General features: G+C 39.8%; 1 protein-coding gene across 1 annotated transcript in view; it reads right to left on the bottom strand.

Annotated features, from left to right (window-relative positions):
• LOC128427300 (ras-related protein Rab-26) overlaps positions 1 to 18,843 on the bottom strand; it is a 67,777-nt gene that overhangs the window by 35,970 nt on the left and 12,964 nt on the right. Inside the window, 1 exon segment of the mRNA XM_053414387.1 lies at positions 2,737 to 2,778. Within this exon segment, the coding sequence (XP_053270362.1) occupies positions 2,737 to 2,778 (42 nt within the window).

Genomic DNA, 18,843 nt, shown 5'->3' with positions numbered 1-18,843 from the left:
ACTCCAAGGCCAAAGTGAGCATATCATTGACTCCATTAGCAGTATAATATGCTACTACTAACTAGCTTAACATAGCTCTAAAAGGCTAATGCAGCTTGTAAACATTTCTTTTACATGGATTATTAACAGGTGAGGATAATGAGTTATTGCAATGACAATTACCCTGTTTTTTTATATCACCAAATAACTAATTAAAACAAATTACACTTGAACAAACATTAGTGTGATAACAACTACCTCAATTGACAGAAACCATTTGAGACATTTGACTTTTAGGTTTGGTCCATATCCCATCTGCTAACATGAAGGACGTAGGATTCGTTATCTAAACTGGAGCCAGCCACCAGGTGGCAATCCTCACTTTTGAGGAGCAGTCATGTTGTCCATCTTTATGGTTGAAAACATTAAATAACCAGAGATATGTTTTAAAGGTCCAGTGTCTAGAATTAATCTACATCAGATATGATATATAATCATGTTCTCATTAGTGTGCAATCAACTAGATCTTGAATTTCTGTGTTTTATTACCTTAGAATGAGCCCTTTATATAAATATCTATATCATATAAAAAATCCACCCCACACACTGAACCTCTAATCCGACTTGCTTCCTTCGCTAGCTTCCTGGTTGCTTCTGATACAATCAGTATAGTATCAATGTCTAGAAATGAAAAGCTGCTGATCTGAAAACTGATATCGAAAATTCAACCGTAAATCAGCTGATGTCACTCTGAACTGCCTGCGTGTCATGTGAGAACAAAAAGCCTGAACAGTTTTTACCACGTATAGAACAAAAGAACAGGCCGCTGATAAGTCACATTTTGATCGTAACCTGGAGTCAATTCCACCGGCACCAGAATTATTCATCTGGGCTTTGTGTCGCAGGATATTACATTGGCAGAAGTCATTACACAGATAATGAGAGAGACAATGGTGAGACTGGATGCAACAAAGGGCATTTTCATATCTCACCCTGTGTTAGTCCTCTTGCTGCTTTACACTAATTCTCAGGTTTCACTCTCCCTCACTGATTCTGTTCCCATTTCTACACTGGCATATGTTTGTCCTCTTTCCTTCCCTTGTGCTTGCTCAGATGATATTTGTTTTCAATTTAAAATCAGTAAGAAATAATGAGAATAATGCTTCCTAATATCAAAAGGTGAAGGCTACAGATCAAATGTAATTGTCAGAAAAACTAAGACACAAATATGACAATCCTCTATCTGAGAGTTTGTCATGGAGTATTTGCTTGTGTCCTTGCAGGTGCGTTAACAGTAAAAATATATACAAAAAAATATTTCTGATTTGAATAAAAATTGAAGAGATGAAAAGGGTTATCTAACTTGTTGGCCTAATAGGATCTTTCGTGGGAGGCAAATACTAAAGAGGTTTCATCTTTTTGTATCACATTTTCTAGCTGATGAAATCCACAGTGCACTACCAACCCTGGATTAGATAATTACACTTCAGTTTCCGTGCTCACATCAGACCAGTTTAGACTCTTCTGTTGGTATGACCAGAGAATAAAACCAAAATTACACCTTCACCAACCAGTGCAGTTTCAGTCTAAATAAAAAAAAATTCCACACTGTTATGGTCACCATGACGTTTGACTGTTTAGTAATCTTTGAGTTCACATTTCAAATTTGAAGAGATTCCCTAAACGAACATTTTTGATATCATGGTCAAGAAGCCAACAACATGTTTTGTGAGAACACTGTGACCTTAACTGTTGACCACCTCAATCTAATCAGTTAATCCATGAGTCTAAGTGAACATGTGTGCAAATTTGAAAGGGATTCTCTTGAGGGGTTCTTAAGATGCAATGTTCACAAGGCAACAATATCGATTTGTGAAGTCACACGACCTTTACCCTTTACCTCCAAAGTCTAATCAGGTCTATATCTTTTGTCTGATATATTACACTTACAAGAACATGAGGTTACCATGACCTTGACCTTGTCCATTGGACCACCATAATCTGATCAGTTCATCTTTAAGTCAACCTGGACCTTTTGTACCAAATTTGAAGCAATTCCCTTGAGGTGTCAATGAGAGGCTGCGTTCACAAGAACAAAAATATATTTTGGAAGGTCAAAGTGGCGTTGACCTTTAATCTTTGAACACCAAAATCAAGTCAGTTTTTTTTTAGTTCAGCTGCATTTTGTTTGATATTTTGTTTACAATAATTAAACGGACGGACGGATGGACAACCCAGAAACATAATACGGCAAGGTGCGGAGGCTATGACATATTAAACTGTCCTATCCCAACCGTTCTGTGCTACATAAAAACAACAAGTTAAACTATCTAATATCCTGCAAGTTTCATAAAAGTTGAACCTAAGATATCACCTGAAATATCACATTTCCCTGATAAGACTGATGGATGAACACAGATCCATCAGGAAATTTAAGGAGGGAAGGAGAGGGGGAGCGACGTGTAATTGAGGTAAAAAACTCATCAGACAATATTTAATGTTTTTTTTTTTCACAGACATGATTCATCAGCCTCTCCGTCTGTCTTGTGTCTCCTGCAGATAAACTTCCAGGCTTGATAATCTGATGGAAAGTCAGTTATTCACTCCAGTGTCTTCAGTCAGGCTAATTGACTGACATAAATTAAAGAGGGTCTCATCAAGTCTTCATTAAGTTTCTTCTATCTCCCACAGTAAGAAATAAAGCTGGGAAACAGTCGTTGAAAAACACACATTCATAGAGATATATTTTGTTCTTACCTGCAGTTTGACCTTCACAGCATCAAGGCTCATAACTTTATTCTGAAAGACACGAGGAAAGGAAAACAAATTGTAAATATAATTGGAAATCTGCAGATATGGAAAGCAAAGGGAACAGGAACAGCAGGAGACCTCAACAAACGGACACGTCACACAAGTGAGTTGAATCAGCAATTTAAACAAAAGCAGCAGCATGATGATGATTTCAGCCACTGATGGAGCGGACACCACCTTTCTCGAAGGAAATTGAATTTGGAAAGTGAATGGTGTGTGTGTGTGTGTGTGATTCTGTGTTTGTGCCCGTGTGTGATGTATTACCATTGGCTTTTTGTGACCACAGTTGGTGTAATAATTGCTTGGCCTCTGCCTTGAGCCTCTATGTTATCTCTCTGATGATAGCACCTTGTACTATCTATGGTTATATGGCAATGTACCAACACACAGACACACAGAAACACACACACCTTTTGTTATGATGAATACCATTGTTTCAGAGAGTTGCATCATTTACAAACATGGCTTCCAGGCAATTTTGCATAGTGCAGCTCACACACACACACACACACACACACACACACACACGATATGTATGCACGAGTAAATATATTGGATTTAGGCCTATTTTTCAAGTTGATGGTCACCAGTTGCTGCAGCCCCCACCTGATTTTAAACTATTCCACTACACAGAGAGCAGATCTTACTCTGCCATCTATCATTACAGGGGATGTAATTATACTGGCAAACAAGATGGATGAGTACACCGCCTTGGTCAGCACCCAGTGGGGATATCTGCACGGCAATGCAACGTGATCCGCGAGGCTACAGGCATATATGTGTCCGGGAGGCCGGTTTCCAACTGGTGAAAGTTGAAAAGTAATTTTTCAATGCATTTTAAAATTCTCTATCACGTTGAGTAGCGTTCAAAATCCAACACACATCTCTGTCCACCACATGCTTGCTGGGATGCTACTGCTGTGCTGTGTCTCTGTGATGATGACCCCATGGGCTCCTTTTACATTTGCGCGTTGGGGGACATTGCGGTAGCAGTTCTGCATGACAATGTCAAAAAGGAGCACACACACACCAATGTTCCTTCTTTGATGAGACCATGGTATTTGGTATTCAGTGTTGTGTTTGAGGTCTCTATGGGGCACTAAATGAAGACCTTGGGGGATCTCTCTGACTGAATAAGCAGATTCAACAGCACTTTTAAGAACTGGGAGAGGAAATCGCACTGTTAAATCTGAAATTTAAAGCATTGGCCGAACCCCTAATACATAGCTTAGAATAGTAATTATATCACCCCTGTAAATCTGGCACCATTATTATGGCATGTTTTTATTGAGAAAGCAGAAACTGTAGCAGGTGCAGCAAAAGAACTGGAATCTACCCACAAGTAGACCTGTCCAATAATGGTAGAAAGCTGCTCCACACGAAGGAGTGAGCACTGATACAAGCATGTTGAATATTATTCTGTATTACTGGCCTGGTTGATGTTGATCACACTTTATAACTGAGACTTTCATCACAGGCTGGAGAAACCCTGCAGGAAACCAGTTTCACAATTGGCTCAGCATATGGTTTGTGTGTGAGTGAGTGAATGTGAGCTAATGGCATCCTCCTAATTTATTTGGCCACTCTACTTAACGCCTCATCATCTGCTCCAGAAGTTGTTTTTACATACCGATCACATCTTTGGTGCTGGCAGCCTCGACAGCGTAAGAATTCACAAAAGCATACTTTGCCTCATTCTTAATGCATTTCATCCATATTGCATGGGGGATATTGTGAGTTATAGTTAATTTACCTTTCAAATGGAGCACATATCTGAGATACTTCCATTTGGCTCTCCATTATTCCTATTTTCACTTCAGAACTCCCTGCCTGAGCTTCGGAGACTTGCAGAATCAGTAGCGTCTTAAACAATTATTTTTTTAACTTAGGGCTGCTGCACACTAGAGGATTTACCCCTTCAACAATCGTGAGGGTGCACGCTCCCGACTGGAGGCAAGGCGAAGCCAATTATCCGCCCAAATAATTCAGAAGAGTGAGGGGTTTACAAAATAATCGTAATGCTACCAATTGAGTCCGAGCCTCCCTGAACTCCAATCGTAAATATCAATGATTGTCAGACCACAAACGTGGTTGGATCACCTGTCCTAACTCTTCACTCAGGAAATTAAGGGGATCTAACTGAGACTCTATTCGTTTTTTAATAAACTAAGACATAAACTCAGACATAAAACAAGCAAAAAGCAATATGTTGTTATTTGGACATTAAACTTGAATGTAATTACACATTAAATGAGGCTCCACCAGAGCCGATGTTTCCAGGCTTTCAACTCATACAAGTCACCGAAGGTTTGTTGTAAAATTCAGTTGGTGTGATCCGTTAATGCAAAAACCACAGCTGAACGACTTTGTTCATGTCTGATAGGTGCAGCGCTCACAGGGATCGGAGCCAGCTGTGTTACAGTGACACGGGGTGTTACTAATGTTCCACTTTACACCAGAGTGGAGATGTTCGCAGCACTGTGTGTAGGCCGGGTGTTTATATAACTGTGAGTCCACGACATCCTGCAGAGTGTTTTGGCGTTGATGTGAAATCTATCAGAGGCGAGCAGTTGGAAATATGTGAAGCAGTTTCCATGGAGAAATCAAAGAATTGACAAAAAAAATCACTTCTTTCCTAATGTGGTTTTCGTACGACTCCTGAGATGCAACAGTGTTTCAAATGTGGTGTAACTGTTGAGGTCACGCCGTCGAACAACAAACTGGGCTGTGACACAAGCTTTGGTTGCTTTAATACTCAGGCAGGTTGTGTTACTAACTGCTCCTGAAGCTCTCTCCACACGATTACTGAGACAAATCCTAGTGGGATCCTTCATGTGTTGCGCCAGTGGACAAATGACAAATCTCTTTGTTTCTGCTGTTCACAGAGCACTGCAGCTCTCTACCATCAGTTAATGCCCACGCCTGAATGTCATCCCATAAAATTATAACGATGGTCATGGAGACCTTGACATTTGACCAACAGAATCGAACTAGTTGTGAATATTTTGAGTAAAATCTAAAGATATTCCCTCAAGGTGAACGAGAGATATCATGTTCACGAGATCGGGACGGAAGGACACACAGCCAGGCATAGACGAGCCCAAACTCTGAAGATGTAAAGCTCGAACTGAAAGTGTGGCCGACAAACACACACACTCCGTTCTTTGCACATAAACAATAATCTGCATGGCCGCCCTGCTAATGCTTTTTCAATAACCTGAGACGCTGATTGCATCTCATCCCCCCTCCTCTTCTCTCCTCTCCATTTCTCTGATTGTCCCTCCTGACCTCTTCTCTTCCTCACTCTCTTTCTCGGTGCGTCTCACTCTCCCCTTCCCGAACTCTCTTGTTTCGATCCGCTTTTTGATGAGGTCCGTCAGAGCTGCTCAATAACCAAAGTGATGGCATGAGAGAGACCAGAGGAGAGGGAAGTCTAGCGAAGTGCAACAAGGAGTTTGATTAGTTTCAAAGAAGATGACGTAACAGTTTACCGAGTCTGAGTTCACGGGATCATCTCTTTGATCTCAGTTTTATAATGGCCATCTGTTACACGAGGGGACCACAGTCTCTGAGGGTCGTTTTTTGGAAGAACATCTACATAAGAGTCCTCCAGTCAGACAGAAAACAAATGTGTTCAATGAGAATGATTGTGACCCAGCATATAGACACCTTGTAAAAAGAAATGTGTCCTATTACTGCATTGTGGTGATTGAGCAGATTTGATTGACAGTGGACTGATGAATATAAAACATTTCAACATTGATAATGAGACATTCTAGAGCCACTTTACTTTTAGTGTTTATTTTTTCCTCTTTCCCTAAAAATGAATGAGGCAAGCTATATAGGAATTCAGTTTTTAAAAGCTGAAACCAAAGACTCATGTGTGTCTGTGAGTGTCTACTAGCTGATAAGAATGACAGTGAAAGAGGATGACAACAACAAATGACAAACAACAGCTGGACATATTAATTATTACAACACCAAAATACTTGACAGTTATTAAATCCCATTAGGATGATACACACAAGCACACAAGCAAATTATAAATACACAAATACCTGCAGACAGTGTTGAGCTGTTGACAAACCACCATCAATATTCAACAGCAGCCATTATATTCATCAAGCTCTAAGCTATCTGTCAATCAACCTGCCAGTCTGACCTGACTTTGAATATATATATAACGCAATAATGCAATTTCTGAGCCAGAGTCTGTGTAGTAGCAATCGGAGGATAAAGAAATGGTAGCGAGGTCCTGCCACTACAGGCGCTCGATCAATCCCGACAAACACTTGGACAAACGTCACTGTGAAGAACTACCTAAAATGACAGAAACAGTATTTGAGAACATGAAAAGGCAGGGTTTAAGACCTATGCTGCAGCCAGCCACCAGGGGGCAATCTTGCTGTTTTGGCTTTAGTTTTGGGGAGCAGTCAGGTCATTCCTTTTTTAAAGATTTTTGTTTAAGAAAGCTGCTTAACTGTACAGATGAATTGACCAATCACGACGTGGCTGCTCACACTGCAGACAAAGAAGCAGACTATTGATTGGTTTTGCCCATTAACAATTTTGGAAAAATGAATTCAATCAGACAACCATGTCTTCAATTACGTTGACAAAGAAAGAAGAAAACAAACTGAGATGGAGGATGGAGACAATATGTAAATGACTCCAATGTCATTAAAACCCGGCACCAAGAGATCTGTCAACAACTGCATCAAGTCTTGTCAACTGAAAAATTTAGGCTATTACATTTTACTACCAATTTACCTGCAGATGATTTTCTGAAAGTGCTCATACAAAATCGTCAAATGTACAAAAACCCAAGATATTCTATATATTATTGTTTTGCAAAACAAAACCACTTGTATCTTCAAATTTGAGAACCTGGTTCCAAAGAGGTCATTCATACACAATAAACACAATAGATTTTCTGCAGACTAACTTTTCACAGTGTAGACAGCTGTATTGATTTTTATGGTCACATGTTGGTGAGATGGAGGAACGCTAGAGACTGAGAAAGGCACAGGAAGCTAATCTGGTATAAAAAAAATCTGTAACTACAATGGAGCCCATAGTTCTACAAAGGCTGATTTCCCACTTTTTCATCATATTCCATATACCTATAATGAGATAAGTTAAGAGCTTAATTGACTATTTGAACGCACCCCAACTTGCTTAAGAAGACTGGTTGAAATACATAGACTGCACGGAAACAAGAGAGAAACAATATCAATGAATACCTGGTCTCTCACACTGTGAGGACGGTAATGTCTGCCATAAAAGAGAGTTTTGTTCTATTAATGGATTCCTTGTCGCTTCAGTGCTCGTAAAAATATAATGTTACTGTAACCTGAGGTGGCAGATGGCTGTTTACACGCCATGTGTTGTAACCACCTGGGAAAGCTTTGGAGAAAAATGTTTGGAAAAGGCCAAGCTCATCCAAAGTAATACTTTGTGATGTCATCCAATCAACCTTCGGTCTATCATGCAAATGTAAGACAGGGGAGGACAAACTGTCCTTGACGCCCACAGCAGAACGCTGATTGGTCAGATTGTCTATCCATTTTTATCGTTTCATCTCTTGTGGATTATCTGAATGTAATGGAGCAATCATCCATGTTATCAGTACCACACATGTGCTGTGTAAATGGCCTCATTTCTAAAATGTTTAATGGGAGAAATAACCAATTCATCCAATGTTTAATCTGTAGAAATAGAAGATGTGTTCTTCTGCTCTTATAAGTGATCACAGTCTATCGTCCTCAAAATCCCACATACCTTCCTGTTGCTCTTAAATCTATCTGGCAATACTTTCTCACCTTGTAGTTATATACACACACACACACACACACACACTTCTTATGTGAGCTCCTTAAACAGCAGGAGCACTCTGCCATGTTAGCTCAGCAGTCTGGAGGAAATGGACTTGAATTTGTTCTTAATAAGAAGCCAACACAGCCCATGATTTAGATAAAATAAAAGATAAAGGCACCATGTGAAATGTGTTGGAGGCATTTGATATAAGACGCAAATTAGTTTCCTGGTTTATCATTAACTTAAAAAAAATACCGGCAGGAATTAACTAGTGATGTTTGCCCTGACGGGTTGGAATTGCACATCCAAGAGGTCCCCTGTTGTTAATGGAATTATTTTCCATTCGACTCTCTTTGTTTGAGATTGAATCTTTCTTTCGCATTAAGATGTGGTTAAAAAGATAATCACTGACTTGTTTCCAGGAGAAATTATTTTAGCCAAGCAAGAGATGATATTGTTTGGGGATAAATGTTGGTTGGCTGGTCATTCTGTCCAGACCTCAGTATCAGGTGTTGGAGGGATCAACATGAAATTTTGGACAGACCCTTATAGGCCAAAATCTCAATCTCAATCTTAACGACTTTTAATGCAGCAACTGAAATATCTACAACATAGACTGGTCCAGGTTGGTTTCCAGTGGCTGGATATAAAAGTGAACGTAGAGTCCGGGTGTGGAAAGTGAAGCCAAAGTGTCTCAAGCGCACCCTGGTGGCTGGCTGTACTATAGGTTATTAACCGTTCCTCCTCCATATTAGTGGACGCGACATTACTCAAACTAAAGTCAGAGTTAACATCAAATAAATCCAGTAAGTTTGCTGAGACCAACTCAAGCGTGTATATCCACACAACATTACCATCGCTGCTCCATCACTGACTAAGTGTTTTATTTTTTTATATTTTGACTTCATATCTGGATAGTGAAAGACAGTGATGACATCTTTTATCTTTAAATGTTTGAACATTATACCTGCTATAACCAGCATATTGACAACATCATTAAAAGCATGTGGCCATTCTGAGGTTAGCTTCTAGCTTGAGGCATCAATGTTCACCTTCCGATTCGAGACTCCGAGCTCTTGTTCTTATTAAGTTTGAATGCACTTACATGTACTTAAGTCACCTTGGGGAAAAAGCGTGTCTGCCATTTGAATGAACTGTAACAGAGCAGCTGAATTCTCTGGAGAACTGTCTTCCTGCTCCAAGGTTAAATCCACTGAGGAGACGGAAGTGTTTTGAAAGAAAGAAAATGTGGAGGTTTTCAGCTCAGAGAATAAATCAAAATGAAAGCTGAGGATTTCTGCATGAGGTTTGTGTTTTGGCTAAACGAATATGTGAGAAGTGACTAAAGGCTGAAAACCAATTTTGACGCACTTATCCCAGGTGAGTTTACTTAGTCTTGTTACATCGCAGCCAGTCTCGCTGAATCTGTTGGCTTGAAAGACATTTCCTCTCCTCTTCTCTCATCATTTCATCCTCAGTGGTTTGGCACAGACATGGCTCACACCCTGTATTTGGCAATAAGATAAACTAATCCTGGATTTGTCACCCTCTGCAACCCTCTCTCTTTCCCTCTTTTTTTTTTTTACTCATCTTATTATAAATGCACCCCACGCCCAGCTTCCCTTTCAAAACTTCATCTTTCTTCCTCCCTTTCTCACCCTCCTCTCTCGTTCCCTCGTGTTCTGCTCTGGCTTGACCTTTGTGATTTTGCTCTGTCAATCGAGTCTTAAAATATTTAACCGTGTGCTCCTTTTCCCCCCTCCCATTTCCCTTTTTGTCATCCTTCTCTTCCCATATTAGTATCAATGTCTTACTGCTCCTCACACTGACTATTCCCCATCTCGCTGATGGTTTGTATAGCCAGGGACCCGTGAGAGGTCTCTCTCCTTCTCTTCCTTCCTTTGGCCTGTCACAACTTTTAGTAAAGATTTAGATTTGTGGGCAGCCAGCCACAGAGAGTTTGACTTGGCCACTTTAAGACGTGTCTGTTCCACTTGTCTTCTCTTTCCATCTCAGGAGAAGGCTCCAACACTCCTTGAACCTGTACTTTTTTCAGAGGGTTCTCTGGGGATATCATTCCTGGTGAACGAATATGAATGGAGATTTGTATCATTATATTCCCTCCCTGCTAATTTTAATGAGGTGCTGTTGAGTTTAATGGTCCTCCACTGCCTATGGAGAGAAGGATTCTTTCTCTTCTTTTCTTCTCCTTTGCAGCAGTCCTCATACATGCTGTGGGTATTGAGCATGTAATCACTGGGGGATGTTTTGTTTTTCATGATCATGGATACTTGATCACACAATATTATCATCATACATACAGTGCCTTGCATAAGTATTCACCCCCCTTGGACTTTTTCCCATTATGTACTGTTACTAACTGGAATTCAAATAGACTTAAATAAACTTTTTCCCGTTTGATCAACAAAACATGCATAGTACTTTGGAGGTGCAAAATAAATTTTATTGTGACACAAACAATAATGAGAACAAAAAAGTTGACATCTGTTGGGTGCATAAGTATTCACCCCCCTGTGTCAATACTTGGTAGAACCCCCTTTCGCTGCAATTACAGCTGCAAGTCTTTTGGGGTATGTCTCTACCAGCTTTGCACATCTAGAGATGGAAAGGTTTGTCCATTCTTCTTGGCAAAAAAGATGAAGCTCAGTCAGATTGGATGGAGACCGTCTGTGAACCGCAATCTTCAAGTCTTGCCATAGATTCTCTATTGGATTGAGGTCTGGGCTTTGACTGGGCCATTTTAAGACATTAACATTCTTTAATCCAAACCATTCCTTTGTAGCTCTGGCTGTATGTTTAGGGTCATTGTCCTGCTGGAAGATGAACCTCCGCCCCAGTCTCAAGTCTTTTGCAGACTGCATCAGATTTTCTTCAAGGATTTCCCTGTATTTGGCTCCATCCATCTTTCCCTCTATTCTGACCAGTTTCCCTGTACCTGCTGAAGAGAAGCATCCCCACAGCATGATGCTACCACCACCATGTTTCACTGTTGGGATGGTGTGCTCAGGGTGATGGGCAGTGTTGGGTTTTCGCCACACATAGCGTTTTGCATTGAGGCCAAAAAGTTCAATTTTGGTCTCATCTGACCAGAGCACCTTCTTCCACATGTTTGCTGTGTCTCCCACATGGCTTCTGGCAAACTCCAAACGGGATTTTTTATGGATCCCTTTCAACAATGGCTTTCTTCTTGCCACTCTTCCATAAAGGCCAGATTTGTGGAGTAGACGACTAATAGTTGTCCTGTGGACAGATTCTCCCACCTCAGCTGTGGATCTCTGCAACTCCTCCAGAGTAACCATGGGCCTCCTGGTTGCTTCTCTGATTAATTTTCTCCTTGTCCGACTCTTCAGTTTGGGTGGACGGCCTCCTCTTGGTAGGTTTGCGGTTGTGCCATATTCTTTCCATTTTCTTATGATGGATTTTATGGTGCTCAGAGAGATGTTCAAAGCTCTGGATATTTTTTTATAACCTAACCCTGCTTCATATTTCTCCACAACTTTATCCCTGACCTGTTTGGTGAGCTCCTTGGTCTTCATGATGCTGTTTGTTCAGTAATGATCTCCAACAAACTCTGAGTCCGTCACAGAACAGGTGTATTTATACTGAGATTAATTTACAGACAGGTGGACCCTATTTACAAATTATGTGACTTGCAAATGTGACTTGTGAATGCAATTGGTCGCACCAGATCTTTGTTAGGGGTTTCACAGTAAAGGGGGTGAATACATATGCACTCAACACTTTTCAGATTTTTATTTGTAAATAATTGTGAAATCCATGTAATAATTCCCCCCACTTCCAAATGATGCACTATTTTGTGTTGGTCCATTACATAAACTCATGATGAAATAAATTTTAATCTGTGGTTATACCATGACAAAATGTAGAAAAGTCCAAAGGGGGTGAATACTTATGCAAGGCACTGTATCATTACACTCTTCTTCATATTACCAACCCCGGCCAAGGACGTTATTTTGTCATTAGCAAAATTAGGTGGAATAAACACATCTTTCTATTTATTTTATAACACAATTTCATTGTCATTTTAATGGTTTATTAACTTACAAAAAACATTATAGCTTTGGTTGTACAGAGGTTAGTGATACGAATCATTTGAAGATTGCCAATAGATATATATAAACTAGCTGCTTTGACTTTAAGAGTAGAGAGACTAAGCCAAAACAATAAAGCTGTATTGGTGATTATTTTTCATTATCAGAATAACAAGAATTACCGCACTGCGATTGTACGCCTCTGCCAAGCAGGGCAGGTTCTATCTGCATAGTTCTACATGTGTTTTACCAGATTCATATAAAGTCACTGTGAAATCATGAAATCAAAATACTTCAAAAGGTCCAAAAAACATTTTTTGAGGACACCATGACCTTTTGACGACCAAAATCTGGTCAGTTATCAGTTAATCAGTGATCAGTAATCGGTTCATCCATAATTCCAAGTGAATTGTGCCGGATGTAATGAAATTCCCTACTCGTAATATTAAAATATCAGATTCACCGGAAAATAAGATCACTCTGACATTGACCTTTGCCCTGAAGGCCACCAGATTCTAATCAATTCATATTTGAGTCCGAATGATGCTTGTACTATATTTGAAGAAATTCCCTCAAGCTGATCTTAAGATATCAAGTTCAAGAGAAACACTACATACTTTGTGAGGCCACCGTGACCTTGATCTTTGGCTACCAACTTCTTATCAGTTCAACCCTGAGTCCAAGTGAATGTCTGTGCCAAAATTCCCTGAAGGCATTCTTGAGATATCATGTTCACGTGAATGGGACGGACGACCCGAAAAACATGTGCAGGGGCATAGAAAATATTGATTAGAGCAGCTTTAAATATTCAGTGAACTTGGACAAACATAATTGATTAAAACTGTTGTTCAGAAGTGTTCTGAATCCAATGAATTATCAAGGATTAAAGAGCTTGCAGAGCCTGTGTTAGGGCATTAGAATAGACTTTGCAGACTGACTGGATTTAAGGGTACAGCATGTAAAGCCCGGATAAACCAGTCAATCCTTTCCCAGACAAGCATTAGCATTACCCAAACAATAAGCTGGAAATCCTATTAGGGCATGTCGCTTTCTCACAACAAGTCATACTCTGCTTTAAAATTTCTGCTTGAACCCAAGTGTTATCTCCCTGTGTTTTTAAAAAGGAAACAGTTAGAGCAACATCTTCTAGTTTAAGTAGTCTAGGAGGAATGTGTGATACTGCAGCTTTTTCCAGAGGATTTAATATTGTCAAGCTGAGAAAGACGGGGCTGGACACTTGATGAAAAGTCGTTGTGTATCTGTGTGTTGATAAAGATGAGGGAGCTTGCTTAAGGTTGCTGCTTTATAGATGCAGAACTCCTTGGCTTTTCTCTGTAAAAGGGAACATGTTTGCACCTGATAAGCAAAAGCTGGGCCGGACGGTTTATTTGTTTAACTTCCTCACTGTTGTTGTTGCCTTATACTTCATCCTTTCTGCCTTTATTTTCTGCGTAACTGGCGTTTTTTAGATTATTGTGATTACAGAGCGACGCTGACATTTATTATTGCACTTTTGGCAGATGGAACAAGGGAGAGTGAGAGGGAGGGAAAGAAAGGCGTGTGCATGTGTGGGGCGGAGATATGACAGGACAGAAGATGGAAAACAGAGGGGTTTTTTGTGTACAGTCATGATTTTTTTTGTGCTTCTTTGTGTACTTGGTGTGTATATGGAATTTGTCTCTGTGGTTGTTTGTGTTTCAATGTGTGTGTGTCAGACATTTAACCCCCCACCACCACCTCCACCCTTCTGCTCTGCTGCTCATCCTACTCTCTCCAGGGCAGGTACTGGTTCACTGAGATAAAGGAGGATTACACAGTTGAAATAGACTGGATAATGAATAATGCTGCTCTGAATTCCAAAGATGCACGATCTGTAATGACCCTTTTTTTGAACAGCACTTAACTGTTTCTCTTTAAAGTCCTTCAGGGTTTTTATGGAGAAGGAGCTCATCAAGGAACATCCTGAGGACCTCTTACATTCGCTGAAACAAGTCTCTCTTTTGTCCTTTGTCACTTATCATGAAAGTTTGGGTTTAATAATAGTAAAACTTTTGTTAGATGGTATAAAGACAGCCAGAGGGTGACTGTAAGATTTTTGCGAGACATTAATTCACAACAGATCTGAGATAAGGTGTTTTCTTCTTGTGACAGTATTCCTTTATTGACAATCACAACATGGAAAGGTGCCACTCATTAAATACTCTGATGTTGCACAGTTCAATGAACCGTGTGGTACTGTCACACAAGACAGTCACAGAGAAAAACAACCACATTTTAATTCATAGCAGTAACTGCAATAAATCTTCATAGTTGTTGTGTGTCTAAACCAAACCTTAACAATAGAGGTGTCGTATTAAAATAAAATTAAGTGAAACTAGATTAAAATCATGCTGGCCTTTTTCAATGGTGACACGTTGGTTAAGAAACGTTCTTGTTGTGGTTTAACTGTTTAATACAGCACTTTTCTTGTCTCGATGACCACTCAAGGTGCTTTACAGTACAGCTTTGTAATTCACCCGCACATTTATACACAGCTTGTATGTGTAGCACTTGTCTGTCATACATCAATCAGCCACCAGGGGCTATTAAGGGTTCCATGTATTGACCAAGGACACATACGCTGAATGGGGGACCTTCTGATTGGTGTACGACCCAACTCAACTTCCTGAACCACAATCTACCAATTCTCTTTTAGTATTCAAGACAGTTTCTGCAGTATTGCAGTATATTCTTACAACAGTTAATACTGTTCTGAAATAAAAAAGTGTCATGACCTAAAAAGAGACAGTTTATTGTATTTAAGGCAGAGTGTTGCTACAGGCGTAGAGCACTGAAACAGTGATTTTGCTTGAAATAGCTACAAAACAAAGCGAACTATTTCCAGCCCTGTGTTGATGTGCTTGTCAGAGCGCTCAGCTCCAGTCGTCATTATTCAAATCAAACGCCCTCATTTATTTTTTCTGTGTATTGAAAAATCACTTGCTTTTGCCGCGGGGGGGTTTGTAAATCATTGTTGACATGGGCCATGTTACCAGCAGATACAAAATAATCTATGCTCACTTTTTTTCACCTTCAAAATCATAGTCAATGCTGTGGTGGTCTGGTTCAATCATAACATGGAAAGAGGATGATATTGCAAAACACCAGACCCAGTATTGCAGTCTGTATAATGTTTTATTATAGGAGAGAGGAAGAGGCAATAATGTGGAAATATTTAATTATCTTGTCATCCTCCCGCCTTGGTGTTCTCCTGTGTAATAAATGCAAACTTCTCTTCAAACAGTCTGTGAGAGGCCATTTCCTGCTACCTGATCCATTTATTTTAGGATACCAGTCTCAAAGGACATCATATCTTGACGTGGAGGCCTTTGAGGTACAGATAAATTCATCAACTTGGTGAGCAGCAGCCTAAGATCCAATCAAAACCTGAGCGTGGGAAATAAACCATGTACTGAAAGTTGCTCTCAACAGAGTGAGATAACAACAGTGATTAATACATGCTGTTAACTCTGTTATGAAAACACACACAGAAAAACTGCACCTGGTGTTTGGTAGATATTTATTTTCTACTTTATAAAAGGTGCACAGACTCAAGGATATGAGCACAAACAGCGGCATAAAAACACTTGGTGAAAACGATTGAAATAAAACATTTTTATTGACAGCATTGTTTCCACCGTAAAACGTGTTTAAGGGCTCATTTATGCTCGATGGAGCTTCCTGTCTTTAGTCTGCCTTCATTGCGTCTCTATCTATGCACGTCTTCTAAAAGCCTAAACGTATTTGCAGCATTTCCAATCAATGTTGCAAATACCCTTATCTTTCTGATGGGCTCCATTACACGTGGCATCTATTGCCCTTCTGTCCGTCCGGGGGAGGGATCCCTCACATGTGGTTATCTCTGAGGTTTCTACATTCTTTTAAACGGTTATATTGTCTGTTTTTCCTTCCTCTTGTAAATAATTAAGGGCAGAGGATGACACAACTTGTTAAAGCCCTAGGAGACAAATTGTGATTTGTGAATATGGGCTATACAAAAAAATGTGATTGTTTGACTGATTGATTGATATGGGCGGAATGGTGCAGCACCATCGGAAATCTTGGGGTGGCAGTGTAGTGAAAAAGGGATGTGAATCAATGATAGGACATGTACAACAAATTTTAATAATGATGGGACTCTTTGAGTAGAGACTTTGCAAGTTGGTAAGAAACTACACTCACTTTGTCACAGGGACTTTCTAAAAGGTACAGTATCACAACCTCTTCCACCGACACCATGTTTGTTGTTACTACAAACTCTACTCTGTGCCAACCCTAACAACCGTGCCAGCGAAAAAGAACGGACGGAAGTATGTGGGCAGTGTTGTTACATCATGTGATACAGACATATCTCTTTTCGAAAATAAAGATAATGAGCCTGCAACAAATTATCGAATGTCATCAACAAATCAACTATTACAAATGACCATTTCCTTGCATTTTAATTGAAAGACTTCCAAATGTCTTCATTAGCTGCTTTACAAGATGCACTACCCAGTGATGTATTGTCTCTGCCATGTCACATTACTGAAGTAAAACGTAACACATGGACTAAATTCATAATCAGTACCACAAGACTGAGAGCTCGAGGACAGTGCACACCCACCAACACCTGTGATCTGCACCCATTGGACAGTGGTAGCTGTCAATCACACTGTATCCATGTCCCTATTTTATTTGAAATGGGACCATTATTTACTAAATGAACATCATGCTGTCTTGGAGAACACTTGAAACTTGGCAATTGTGTTTTGTAACCAGTGGAGTCGCCCTCTGCTGGTCATTTGACAGAATACAGGTTTCAGGTGCTTCCGCATTGGCTTCACTCCTGGACCTGGAGTCTAAATATATATATGTTTACAGTCTATGCTTTATAATAAACCTAGACAGTCAATAATGTATAATCATAATGCAAGCTTAACATGTGGTTTCAGAATACCTGAAAGACAAAAACACTGAAAAGCCAGAGACTATATTTTCACTTATGTAAGTTAGAATAAATGAATATTTCTTGTTGTCTAAAAAAAGTATTAAATGACTCAAATACCACTAGAGTTCCACATTGAAGTGTGTATACATGTGTTTTTGTGTGAGGGTATACACTCTTTCCTGAGTAGTAGAACTAGTAGAAATAAATTATAAAAAGAAATACAACCCTGCTACAGCCTTCAGCAGAGGGTTGTAAACAGCCATTACTTGTAAATATCATTATCATGGAATTAAAAATGATTCAGATGGTTTGGAAAGGCAGAGGCAGAGAGGCGAGGTACAATTTTTCCACAGCAGACACCTCATAGGAGCATTCATTTATCACGGGGGTACCGCCTTACCCTTCCACCACTTTCAAGAAAACGATTTATGTGAGAAGGGGTTGATCTATGACATGCAAAGGGTAGGAAGTAGTAAGACGCTCACTTCTGATTCCGTATTTAAGTTGTTCTTAATACATGCTGGTTTTATTTAGTATCTATTGGCAGGAACCCTAATTCCAGTATATATAAAAATGTATATTTGTTGAACTTGATCAGTGATTCCTCTGAGCACGTTACAGATCAGAAATGCAAAAGGAAAATTCCAAGCAGGTTTGTTGATTGATGATACAGCATGTCTTTTAAAGTCTGAAACATCTGCCTGCAGCCAGTTTATGAATATGCATGACTGTGTTGTGCGGATCGCTTACGATCAAGGTGTGTTCTAAAATGGTGTACACACTTAGTGTGGTGAGGTAGAAATGAGGTCTCTAAAGAAGTGTCTAGTTGATCCTTTGAATTTGCAATGAGAAAAAGGCACTGAAGGCTCCCTGAAGGTGTTTCGCTCCATTAGACCGTCATGCAAACAGCTTAACAAATGACTTCTCTGAGGTCAGTGGGAGCTTTCTATCAGCTTTGAATACATACGTAGGCAAAATGAATACAAAAGCAAAGTAAATGCAGCACTGGCTATATAATCATGATTTGCCTTTTTCACAAGAACCCTCGACACAATATAGGTGTGTAATGAAAGTACCCACTGTTCAGACTAGTCTATTCATTAGACTTCATTCAGAAGGGTGCTTGAATAAAATACTAGAGCAGATACTGAATCGACAAAAATCTGTAAGTTTTCTCCGAAGTTTTTTTTTGAC

The sequence above is a fragment of the Pleuronectes platessa genome, chromosome 21 (genome assembly GCF_947347685.1).
Source record: "Pleuronectes platessa chromosome 21, fPlePla1.1, whole genome shotgun sequence".
In the NCBI taxonomy this organism is placed as follows: domain Eukaryota; kingdom Metazoa; phylum Chordata; class Actinopteri; order Pleuronectiformes; family Pleuronectidae; genus Pleuronectes; species Pleuronectes platessa.
This window is presented reverse-complemented; position numbering and strand designations above follow the sequence as displayed.